Raw genomic sequence first — 13,442 nt, forward strand, 5'->3', positions numbered from 1 at the left:
AAAAAAAAATGTTGCATTTTCGCAGCTTTGGCAGAATCCGGTATCTATAGGCTGTTATGCAACCCGCATAACCACATGTCGCCGTCTCATAGGAATATGCCATTTTTACTGTCAGATATTATCCTATGCCTTTTAAGCCACATATACATATGCCACAAATATCATAGTGACCAAAGTATGGTACCATTTGCTCATCATTTGAAAATTATGCACAAATATTCCGATTTGTAATAATTTTTAACTCAAGTCGTCAATTTGAGGTCATAATTTACAAATCTGTCATTTTTGTCCAGACAGGAATTATCTGAAAAGTGTAGATTATTTTTTGTTAATATAAATATGTTTTGGTTCAATGATTTCCAAACCAAATCCATGCCCTCTCATCTTATTTCGACCAATATCTTGTTGTGAAGTCAGTGATATCGCTGATTCGTGAAGGAAGGCTGACTAATTCTGAATGAATGTACAAAGTTTTGTGTTCCATTGCACCCGAAATGCTTTCATGTATTTCATAAATAGTCATTGTTTGTTAAAATTCAAGCTGTTTGATAAAAATGCTAATTAAAAACTGTAAAATATGTTATCTTCTGTAAAAATATTCGCTTTGACTCATTTCTTTCAAACCGTAATCCATCTCTATTTTATATTGGATTTAGATTCAAGAACACAACACATTATTGGAAACATAATATCTAGGAATTTTAATTATCAAATATGACGATATCTATTAACGTGACATAAAAAAGCGTGAGATCATATCAGAACGTAAAAACTGCACATTCCTATAAGACGGCAATATGTGGTCATGCGGGTTGCATAACTGCCTATAGATACCGGATTCGGCCTAAGTTGCGAAAACGCAACATTATTTTCCTGATCCGATTTTCGCTTCATGTTGACTTCCTGACGAAATATAAGCTGTAATATCTATTAATTGAAATGTAGTCGTTCATATGGACGGATAAAAAACTTAATAAAGGGAATAAATACTATTAAGAAAAATTATTTATCTTGTATAACAGGTGACTTGAAAATTGACTCATTTTGAGTATTTTTATAAATATCGAAATACTTATGAGATATCATTATAATCTCACTAAAAATCAGTTAAAACTTACTTTTATCGAAAAAAGCGAATTCTATATGAATAAAATTCAATTGAAACAATTTTTTTGCATTTCTCAATAATGTTGCGTTTTCACAACTTTGGCCGTAAATGGGTTAACAACACTAGGTATACCAATGTCCTCGGGGATCGGGTTGGTGTGGTGGCTAGAGTGTTGGCTTTCCACCCTGTAGACTCGGGTTCAAATCCCGGCAGTGGCAGAGAATTTTCAGAGACTGCCAGATCCCTGCTTGAGTGTTGTGTGGAGGACATTTCAAGCGCAACACTCCGTCCGTCGGAAGGGACGTTAAGCCGTGGTCCACTTGACGCCTTTCGTTAAGAGCAGGCTAACGCCGACGCCGGGTTTCTCTCCACCCTTACTTCCATACCCTTCCCTCATGGCGCAAATGACCTCAGCTGTCGGTCGCCTTTTCCAAATACCAATGTCCTCTAGTACGAGTAATTTTCCCTGTGAGAGATATAGCCAATGCCCCTACAGAAAGAGCTACAGGGAATAGATAACAAAGCTCAAAGAAATGAAAATTTAGTTACAACTACGGATGCGTCAGTTTCCCTATATATCAGCTCCAATTTGGTTAATGGCTTTAGCTTTCAGTTCTTAATTTAGCACGGAAGTAGCTCCATTTTCTTTAGTAAAAGGGGCTTTTTGTCCAATTAGAAGGCAAACCTTAGGCTGTATTCATTGCATCTTTGAGAAAGTTTCCGATTATATCCAATGAAAACATCATTAGGCAATAAGAGCAAGCGGATGAATAGCAATTATAATTTTAACTTAGTTTAATGCTGTTTAAATTTTCACCGCTGATGATATAATACCCGATTTCACCTTTTGGCAAAAGTGGCATCCCACCACAATAAAATACACCATAGCAAAGAAAAAACTGCACACAAAACTGTATCTGTGAAATACACTATCAGTGATTACCTGCCAGAAGAATAATGAATTAGTCTTTGGATATTCATCCGGATGTCAATGTCCAAATTATCTATTTCTGCTGTGCTCCTTCTGAATACTCTATGGACTGACTTTGACACAGTGTACATCTCCTGAATGGCTCTCAAGTACAAATCAGGTTTATCCAAGAGCTCAGTACCCTCCTCACATATGCTCACTGCAAGGATAAAGTGAAGTATTAATGACAAATAGAAAATTAAATGATAAATATGAATCAATTACTAATCATTTGCACTAACCTAAACTCTTCCATGCTTCCACAAACCATTTAAGCTGAGGGGGTGAATCAGGCTGGCAGTTCCCGCCTTTCACCCGAGGAAGAATTGCTCTCGAGATGTGCCATTGTAATCTTAAGGCAGAATTGGAGTGATTTTTCAGCTAAATAGGATGAATTTTTGATTAATTTCATTCATTCAATGCATGGATTCCACAGCAGTCATTTTGTTTCTCCTCCAGATAGAAAGCAATGCTATCAGAACCCAGGACAAAAACAACACTGCGATACGGTTCCAAGGGTTTGTGAAAGGGGACTCTGGGGGTCTTGCCAGACATTCAAACTTGCAATGGAAACATAAAATATCCAAACGAACTCTGGCACAGTTGAAGATTACATGCGAGTGCCCCAGTAACACATCAACATCGTTAAAAATATGTAGTTTTAATGCAGTGTCTACTAATTTAAAAACACAAAATGAAGAACAATGTTATACAAGAGGCCTCCAATCCCCTTCTTTTCGAAAGCCCCTTGTAAACAATCAAAGACAGAAGGCAACATTATATATACATAACAAGATGAACATAGATAGACAAGAAATTATAGAAATCCAAAGAAATTATACAATAAAACAAATATTAAATCTATCAGAATAATAAATAACAAGAATGTGACAAATAGTTTTAAAAATTTACCATAGATTCGGAATTCCTCAAATACTTGTCAGCAATATCAAAATTTTGAGCAGAAATTGCCATATCCACAAGCGAAAGAGTTGCAATCGCAGATATTTTATCTAGATCAATACCATGATCTTCCCCTGGAATTCCTTTAGCAACATCAGAGGCAATCATTTTCTTGATGAAGAATTGACGACATGCAATTCTGTGGTCCCAATGATTCAAAGGCTCCATTTTATTCGGAAGATTAACCTCCCACATGCTGCATAGCCTTTTGAAATCAGTGTTGAGCTGATGTGTTTCATGGTTATTCATAACCAGCAGAAACAACTGAAAAAACAATTGCTTTATTTTTAATTCAGTCATTTCAAGAGAAGTAACTACAAATATCAGTTGAATATTTTCCCTAAATCAGCTTCAGAATATGCATTTGCCATCATTTTGCCTATCTTGTCTCGATATGGACAGCCAACATTTGATTAATATAATCTACTGTCAATACGTAGTCCATTATCATTAGTTGACAGTGAGTCGAAATATGCATCTAAAGACAGGAAAAACCTCGCCACGGAGCCCGAAAGAAAACACTCCAGACTAGTCTAGTCGGATTGTAAAATTCTGTGCCATTTTTTCTCCACTTTCAGGAGGTCTCCACAAGATTATTTTCACAACTTCCCTACCTTCACGATAAACAGACAAAGAGCTTTTTCAAATGTTTTGAACCTTCTTTCATCTCTTCTTCCATCATAAATTCTATGAATTTGATTGGGTTTTCCTCATTACCTGGCCCTTTAGTCCACAATGCATCATTTCTGTTGATGCCAACGCATGTTCCTCCAAAATATTTTCGTGTTTCAGAGTTGCGTACATCCAGACAACTGATCTATGCATTCAGTGGAAATAAATATTCTTAACACTTTGCTTGTCATGGACGTAATATTACGTCCTGCTAATCCTTCTGAGGATTGCCATGGACATAATATTACGTCTTTCCATTTAATTGGCTTTGAATGCCTGAAGCCGTAATATTCTGCCCGAGGTACTTTTCCAGTTTACTGCTTAGGGGTTCTGTTTTTTCAAAAATCAACTGCTCGATGGAAAAAGAGTTCACTTTATGTCTTGAGGATGAAAAGTCCTCTGTAACTACCGGCATCCTCATCTTAGGCCACTTAGTGTGAAAATTCTTTGGGCCAATTGACCGTTCGTTGAGGGTGCATTGACCCTTTTTGTTATCCAGGATTTATAATGCTTTGCTTGGAACAATGCTTTTTTATGATTTCCATGCTTTAAAAAGTTCAAATTGAGCGTATTAAAAAAATTATTAAGCATGTTATGGCGGTACATCATATGTTGCAACTTTTTTATTTTTCAAAAACAGTAGGTTTACATTGTTAAATTATATGCTTAAAAATTAGCAATAAATGTTATGCAACTCATTCATAAAGAAGAGCAAAGTCCATTTTCATTGAAATGCACATCGATATACATATATTTTTTATGCTGTTGTTTTAAAAAATGTACGCATACAGTAAAAATGGCTGGATTTTTCAGTAGGGCTCTAAATTTAGCAGCCGGCACTCTAAGGGCCGGTTTTATAATGTCTGGTTAAACTGGAGTTTAAGCTAAGCGTCGGTTAAGTCCCAGAATTCTGTTTTATAATCGATGGTTAAGCCAAATCTGAGCGTTAAAGTGGTAGTCAAGCTAAACCATGGATTTCCCTCGGGTAAAAAGTTAACGTGAAGTTTAAATTGTTGAAAATGGCGGATGTTTTGAAATGCTGAAGAACCCTACGATAATATACGGAAGAAATAATCGACCAAGCGCAGCATCCTCCGTTTTTATCCGTATCTACGATATCAGCAATCAATTTCCAATATTTTTAGCACCACAATAGCAATGTAATAAGTGAAATATTTCCATAAGACCGGTGATATATCCGGAACGGACCACTATTCTACGGTATTCGCTACGAAATCCTTACAAACATCTCAAGTTTGATAATAATCACCATCCAATAAATAATATTGTCTATTCTATGGACTGCAGTCGGAGATCGTGTGCTAAACCCCTGAAAATGTTGAAGTTATGCAATATTTGTGCCGGCGTAGGAGTTTGTTATGATTTGTGCCAGCCAAGTGAGTTGATGAAAAATACTAGAATTACATATCGGAGGGAAGGAAGGAGGTGTAACAGGAGTGTAGGTATAGAAATCTGTTATTACCTGGTTTTGCTGACTTCATCAACGATTTCTAAATGTGTCGGTGTTTACAAAGACAGTTTGAATTAGAAGAACAGCCAAGTTTCGTATTTGGCAATCGAAAGAGAGAAAAAGATCGTATCTACTGATTGCATTCTGATTTACTAGCATGTGATGTCACTATAGAATTCATAATTACTTCTGAGGATATATGTTATGAGGTGAAAGTATTTTCGTATTTCCTTTTCCAAAGGATGTTTGTCAAAGTACTACTATAAAAATTGTAGGTAAGTCCATTAACAATATTTGGTGTACGGCTTGGTATTTCTTGGAGATAAATATATAGGAATAAGTGAGGCAAGTGAAATATTGCGTGAAAAAGAAAGTATTTAGCACGTTTCGTACGTAATGTATACAAGATACTGTTTGAGTTTTCTTTGGAAGCTGAGAAAGGCAAATTGATACAACCAATACAGGTCGTGTGGGTAAAAAAGTAAGAATGACTGATTTGCTCATAAGATGGTATGATATATCAATGAATTTGTGAGGCAAATGAGCCTTTGGAGTGTGGAAGTTTACTAATTATTGTACGTTTTGTGACTAAAGTAATGACCTCTTATCCTTTTGATAGAAAAAGATTTGGAAAGGCACCTTAAGCAAGAAAAGCCTTCTCTTCTCTGAGCGTTCTAATGTGTAGCCTTCAACGGAAAAAATTGCGACTTTATTGCCTAAGTGCTGTTCGTAGCCAAACACAGGTTATGTACTATTAAAACCTCCTAGCAAATTATCTACCATCGAAAGTAGCTGCAGAGCTGTAGAATCAGTGGTGCATCTGCCATCAAAAGTAGCTTCAGAGCCATAGAATCAGTGGTGCCCATCTAGATATCTCATGTTAAAATATAAGAGTGCCAATTTGGTTACCAATACTTATCTTATTTCAGGCTTGAATGTTTTAATATGGTGAAAATAAACAATTCGATACTTATCCTGAAAAAGTTTAATTTTATTCCATACATTTGAGCCTTAATTCAAGAGAATTTGGACCCTTGTACCTGAAGACTCATGGAAAATATGGAATATATGATATCAAAGCCAGATCAATCAAATAAATATTATTTTAAGGTTCTTAAGCATTGTCTGCTAAGGGAATATATTTATTGAGGTTCTCAAGCATTGTCTGCTAAGGGAATGTTTGAAACAATCAGAGTCAGTTGTATTTCTTACAATATTGAGCCAGCTGGGCTACTCTTGCTTGCTATTGGGGAAAGCTGTTGTCTGTGTACATATGTATTTGCTCATGAGGATGAATTTACATGAAATGACTGCATTCACCACCATTCCATTCATTATTTTCTATGCTTATCAGTGACCACTGAAATTTTTTCATCGATAAGCTCTTTCAAAGTACCTTGTATGATATTGAGCAAGATATGGTGGAAGTTCTTCATATTAGTAAAATAAAACATTGCAGTATTTCCACTGATTTTTATTATAATAAAATCAGTGGAAGTATTGCAATGTCTAATTTTACTAATGACTCTATCAAAGTCTTAAGTGGGATCCTTGGTATGGTTTCTTCCTAAAATATTAACCCTTACTACTACTTGTCGACGTTTAATTAACTAATATGTTTAATAAGTCTTCAAAGGATAAGTGAAGACATATTCCTATAACAGCCAATTTACATCACATATCTGGTACACTCGTTAGTTTCTTGGGATTTCAATCCCATACGTAGCTTTTATTAATTTTTTCATGCTCCATCCATTGAACTGTCACTAATGAGTACATACGTTCAAAAAATCGATTAGGTATAACATCATCAACACTTATAATCATGCATGACTTGATATCTCATTCCATTCCTTACTGTTATAAGTGATTTACTCATTAAGGTTGACATATTTCTTAGTAACATACATGGTTATTCCATTTATTCCAGAACCATTGTCTCCCTGCCCTTGCTTGTTACTCAAAATCCTTACCTTAATCCCTGTTGTCGGCATTTCAAGCTTGATGAACACTTCACATTCATCTCCTGCATTAATTCCCTTGCCTCATTTATCTCGTCTAGCACTTCCTACTTCCTTTTCCTCTGTCAATCTTATCTATACATTCTTATCCTCCTTCTGGGTCAAAAATACCAGTTCCATAGCAAACCTTACTCCATATATCTTAACCAGACTTCTATTTGCACTTTGGTCCTGTGATTTTCCCATTAATTCTCCTCTTTTTATTTATTCCAAGGATTATCTCTGTCTCATCTGTCTCGCTGCGATCTGCATCACTAAAGATATATTTTAACATGCATAGCTGCAACGTATGTAATGAGAAACAGTCTATGTTCATGTCACATAGGCAAATTTTCTTAATAGATTTATGGAAGTGGAGTGGATGTAAGGGAAATTGCTTCTATGATCACTTCATAAATAGAACATGGTACGGTAAAATTCTGTGAGGAAGTCATACTATTGCATTTATGATAGTGGAAGTACATACATTAATTATAAGTGAGTGATGTCAGTGTGGTGCATTCAGAGATGACTTGGTACAGCAATCAAAAGGATTACCCCAGAAGTAGTTAGTAAAAAAAATTACTTACTGTGACTACATGTAACAACATAATTCTATTGAAAACTCATATCCCAAAAGACAGTTGCAATGATGGAGTCCTTATGCTTTGCATTTGATACAAATAAATTCTTTAAATGCTGTATAAATAACTGTATCTTTGTACCGTGACGGATCCATGGAGGGGGGGGGGGGGCTAAGGAGGGTATCCAATTTACTCCCCTTGGGTATCCACTTTACACTAGATAGAATGGTGGTTTATTTCCGACTCCCACTACAGCTGGAATTTTAACCTCACCTAGCCCACCCCCCTTGTCCCTATCCTGGATCCACTACTGTCTTTGTATAATTTAGTAATCTGCTAAATATTTAAAACATGTTCAATGAAAGCTTCATATTTTGTGGGCTGAGAATAAAAGAAAATATCTATCACATATATAGTATAGTATTCATAAACACCACTGAGAGTTGAAAATTAATGCTTTCATTCTGATTAGATATGTTTTTTGACAGATTTTTTATAAATTGAACCCAGAAACTTGAATATCTTTGCACCCCATCTCTTTCCCTTGAATCTTAAATACAACACAAGCCTTTGCTGTTGATTAGATATGAAGTTAATTATGTTAGCACTTAAAACTTATTCTTACACAAGGTTTGCAAAAATAGTATTAACATAAAGAATAGATCCCCCATCCCAAGCTATGAGCCAAAAAGAGTTGCAATATTTGTTACAAATGCATATTTTTACAACAACATGCAGCCTACTTGTAAAGTATGAAAGGTTTGCTGCAAACTGTACATTTATTTAATAATTGGATAGCAGGAGCCCTTGAAGTAACTGTGGTAGGGTTATGCATAAGTTATTCAAACTTTATTTATTCTTCTCTAATTATAATTTTTGACTGTGAAGCTATGTTCATAATCAGTGATTTCTGAACATCCATTCAATTTAAAATGGCAATGAATACATTCTCAATGGCATTACCATAAAGACTCACAGTCATCCCTATTACAATATCAACTACACTATTGACAGCCAGTATCAAAATATGTTTCACTTTATACTTCAATGGTAAGGGCTACTTGGTGTCATGCAATAGATTTTGGTATCTCTAATGAAGAAATTTAAACTTAGTCCTGTCCCTTATTGAAAATTTATTAGCCAGAGATTATGGATTTCATGAAACATATTGCTTCTTAACAGTATATGTATATATATAATCATAAACAAGATGAGATAATTTAAAGTTATGAAATATCTGCTGCTAGCTGACAATTATATGGCTCAATTCTTTTCGTGTCTGTAACACGAGTGGCACATGGCTGAATATACCTCCTCATTGTGAAAATTTTAATATAACTGAAAATGCTCTATAAAAACACAAAAATCATCAAAGGAATTACCATGAATTGATCATAACAATGACATCATTGTGACAGAAGCCTCGTTATCGTTTTAATGAACACTGATGTTTTTTTCTATTAGACGGTGGTTGGTTATAAATTCTGTTATTTAAATTATGGCCATGGTGAGTACTTTGAAAACGGGAAAGGCTTTGATTATTCACAACTTGCAGGCTGTTCCTAATTCCGTAGGGAACGCAGAGATGATAATAAATTAGCGTAACGGCCATACTAACGCTAAGAAGATATATCTTACTGCAAAAGTATGATTAAAATTTATCGTCATTATGATTAAATTGTAGCCTCAAAATGTTCCTAAAATCGCTCTGGTGGCGTACTCAATAGAAAACCATTTCAATTGGTTTCACAATACAAATGAGAATCTTCGTTCTCGAATAATAAGCACAAACAAGGTTAATCTACCACTATTTCTTGCAAAGGGACTCCACCTTGATTCAATCCATTAACAAATAGTAATTCATTATCTCCGTGTAATTTATGGTTTACACAATTAACACTTGCACATGCCAAATATTCACAGATCGAGGCGAGTATTTTTATTTTAACGACACACTGATGATTGACCATAAGATCGTCAACGATTAAAACCGAAAATATTGGCGTCATCTTCGTTTTCAAAGCTAACCATCACTTCAAAACAAACGTAAACAATTCTTTCACCACTCTCCAACTCGATTTTTTTCAATTTTGACTTTCGTCTGTTTCACTTTTCGCGATCAATTGTTGGTATGAGAATTACAGTAGCTGCGCTTTCCTATCGTTAAAGTTCCCATCAGCCAACCGGCGGTAGGATTTGCTTTATAAAACACAACCTCTCGTTAAACTCCACGTTACCGTAATCTCCACGTCAACTTAACGTGAGGTTTAACCAGACATTATAAAACCGGCCCTAAGTGTTAATGCGGAATGCATCTGGACCCAGGCATTCTGGATTATCAATCTTTAACCATATTGGCTACACAATGCAAAACATTATCATTTGGACGTATTCCCTAAATTGGCTACTGACATAAAAACATTGGCAAATGATATTGGACCCAATATTGGGTGGCTACCTGGGTAGGCTAAACTGGCATGGAAAGACTCATATTTTGAAAGATTGACAACTGAGGTAAAAGATTGGAGCTCATCCTTCAAGGTATACAAAAAGCATTTTTACAACTTACTGATATTTTCACAGACATCAAAACAAATAATGGCAACTTTCCTGCTCACCTAATGTAATACATTAAAGAGATCTATTAAGTTAAGGATGATTTTAAATACATAATGTAACTCAATGGAAATAAACTTACCGACAATTCTGAAGTCAGCTGGGTACTCAGTAATTTTGGAGCCTTAATTTTGGAAGATAGCGGACTAAGAAGAGGCCATTCTTCCAAAAATGAATCATAGTACTCCTGTACAAAATTTCTGGCTCGTTCATACTGCCCAAAAAGTGAGTAAATGAGAGCAAGTTCTCTGCTGTGTTTACTCTGAAAAAATAAGCATACATTTACTCATAGTAGGATACGTAAGCGCAAAGATAAAAAAATCTCAATACACACTATTATTTATGTTCTCAGTAAATATGCTTTAAGCATTCCAATACAACTTCAACTACTGAGGCACTATGATGTAACAAACATAAGGCCATCCATTGATTTTGTTTGGATCACTTCTGTGCGAGAGATTCAATGTAATTCAAGAGCTATGAGCAAAATGTGAGAAAATTTAGAAGGAGTTATGAATTTTTATTGTGCAGGGAGGCACTTATAAATGCAGATACATGCAGAAAATCAACATCTTTACATCTTCTGGCAGAATATTTGACTGAAATTTTGTATACTTTGAAAAAAATTATACAATTCTCCTTTAAATTTCCAACCAGACAGACTATAATTCTGAGAAAATATGTATACATATGTTCTGATGGGTGGTTGAAGAAGCAGCTTGCTGAGTGCAAGGCTCAACCAAATCTTTATTATCATTGATGAGCAGTTTCATCTTCCCCACAGCTCACCCATGGCTGCTTGTTTCTACCTCATGATCATGCAAAAGGTTAACTGCACCAACTGAGAGCTGGTCACTCGCAGCCATTGGGCTACCACAAGAGTGTCGTGGCATTTGTGGCATGCATGAGCACTCGTGAAATGATGTGCTGCTGGCGGTAAAACAAATGTGGGAGCTCCAAGGATCCCTTCCAGTTTCCCCAAACATTCCCTTCCCTTCTTTGGCGAAACAGCACAACAAGTGCAACGGCAACTGACATCTTGGTATTTGAAGTGCTATGATGACATTTTAATTATTGCAGACCCGAGGACGGAATAGCGCAGCAGGAAAAGGAGGTAAGTCCAACATAACGCACTGAGTTAGCATTAGTGGCAAGAGTTGCAGCAAGTGATAAGAGGACGTTCATGAGAAGCTGCATGAGTTAACATGCAAAAATCAAGCCTTTAGTTAGCTGAATGCAACAGCAAAAAATAATCATCCTACAGTCAGCCCAGATAGTTGCAAGTTTTCATTGTTGCCTTCTGTTGAGGTGTCTTTTGAAGATGCCACCATAATATGTCAAAGACCCTCAATGACACTGAGACAATTGCCTTGAATCGCCTGAGGCAAAAGTGACTCCGCCAACAGCACGGAAAATTTTCTACTATGACACGATGTGAAAGCATTCAAAAATTTGAGAAGATGGCGCTGGACTCGAATGCTTTGAGTTTGTTTGACTAATACCAAGTCGAGTAGTTTTGCATTTGCAGAGCTGTTGAGGCCAGTTGGTTCAGAAATCTGCCAACAGGAAGCACTATTCAAACTCGCTTAAGAATCGTAGGTGAAGTCAATAGATCGTTTAATTGACTTGATCTGGGAGTTTCAGCTGGCTTTATAGTACAGTACAGCAGTAAACTACCACATACGGGCATGTAAGAGGCGCACCTTTTTTTCCAGAAATTGGAGCCAAAAATGGTGGTGCGTCTCTTACACAAACTTCTTATCTTCCCCGTATCTTGATGCATTTTAAAATGCTCCAGTTTGCTTTCCTTACTTATAGGTGTCTACACATCGGTACCTCAGAGGTGAACATGGAAAATAACACACAGGGTTTTTCGCTCCGGAGGGCGAAAGCTAAATTTACTGCCAAGAGTGGGCATCCCACAGCATTTATACTGCAAATAGTAATCGCATATCAAAGCCAGAAAATCGCTGCATTCAATGGTGTTTGGCCAGATGTTATGGAACATATTATTACAATGATAATTGAAAATGAAAATACTAATAATAAAAAATTGAAATTTTTTTGTACCTGATGATGGCGAAGGTGATTCACTGAAATACGAAGTATTATTATAAATACTGTGGACATGCACAAAGTTTTCATTTTCAATTATCATTGTAGAGAAATGCATAGTTTTGAAGGACAACACCTGGTTAATAGTCAACATATGTCTTACCGAGTAATTTCAATTACGCTTAAGGACTTGATTTTTCAAAAATCATCATCAGATACTAGGATCAAAGGATTATTGCAATTGAAAATTATATTGGTGTCAAAACCTGCAATTTTAAAAATTCGAACGAGTGTGTACATTGTAGGACTAAATGGTGGATAGAAGAAATCGGAATAGCATTTATTTGAAGAGTGATGAAGGAGAGGAGCGCGCTCCGTCCATCTTTCAAGCAACGAGGTTATGAGTGAAGGAGCAAGGGAAGAACACATCCGAACTTGCATGTGCCGTCGTTGCCTTCAAAGCAAAGGGGCGAAGGCACAGCTACGTGATATACGCAGTTTGTATTGCCTGAAGTTTCAAGTCCGTCTCGTCTTGTTTGAGTGCGCTCATGTTACGCTTGTTTCTTCCGAAATGGCCCAGTTTGAACTATGTTGAATACACCCATGTCTCGTATAGCGCAATTTCGATATAGCGCAAATTCGTGGGGAAACACTGCAACGCAGTGTAGCCTAATCAAAAATCTTAAACGCTCTCGTGATAAAACGTGAACTTGCGCTAAGTACACTCGAAATTTCTTTCATTTTACGCATATTAATATTACTGCTTGCCTCAAATCTTCTTTTTTGTTTATATATTAATCGAAATCCATTGCTGTGCAATGGCCAAAAGTATTACTCGTCATTGGGTCCAGATAGCCAGCCTACCGAAGTAATTTATCCCGTCTCCTTAACAGAATGATAATAAATAATTTAGATCGTTAATTATGCGAGGGGCTAGTGGAAATGATTTTTTTTCAGCAATACGGTTTGAGACGTATTTTTTCCGTCATAGGTTATCGGGCGG

General features: G+C 36.2%; 1 protein-coding gene across 1 annotated transcript in view; it reads right to left on the bottom strand.

Annotated features, from left to right (window-relative positions):
* The window catches only part of LOC124162866 (DNA-dependent protein kinase catalytic subunit-like), a 299,017-nt gene that overhangs the window by 88,624 nt on the left and 196,951 nt on the right, over positions 1-13,442 (bottom strand). Inside the window, exons 43-46 of the mRNA XM_046539551.1 lie at positions 10,467-10,646; positions 2,991-3,305; positions 2,321-2,459; positions 2,052-2,238 (exon numbers count right to left, since the gene is read on the bottom strand). Of these exons, the coding sequence (XP_046395507.1) occupies positions 2,052-2,238; positions 2,321-2,459; positions 2,991-3,305; positions 10,467-10,646 (821 nt within the window). The remainder of the gene's footprint in view (positions 1-2,051; positions 2,239-2,320; positions 2,460-2,990; positions 3,306-10,466; positions 10,647-13,442) is intronic.

Source organism: Ischnura elegans, chromosome 7, assembly GCF_921293095.1.
Source record: "Ischnura elegans chromosome 7, ioIscEleg1.1, whole genome shotgun sequence".
NCBI lineage: Eukaryota > Metazoa > Arthropoda > Insecta > Odonata > Coenagrionidae > Ischnura > Ischnura elegans.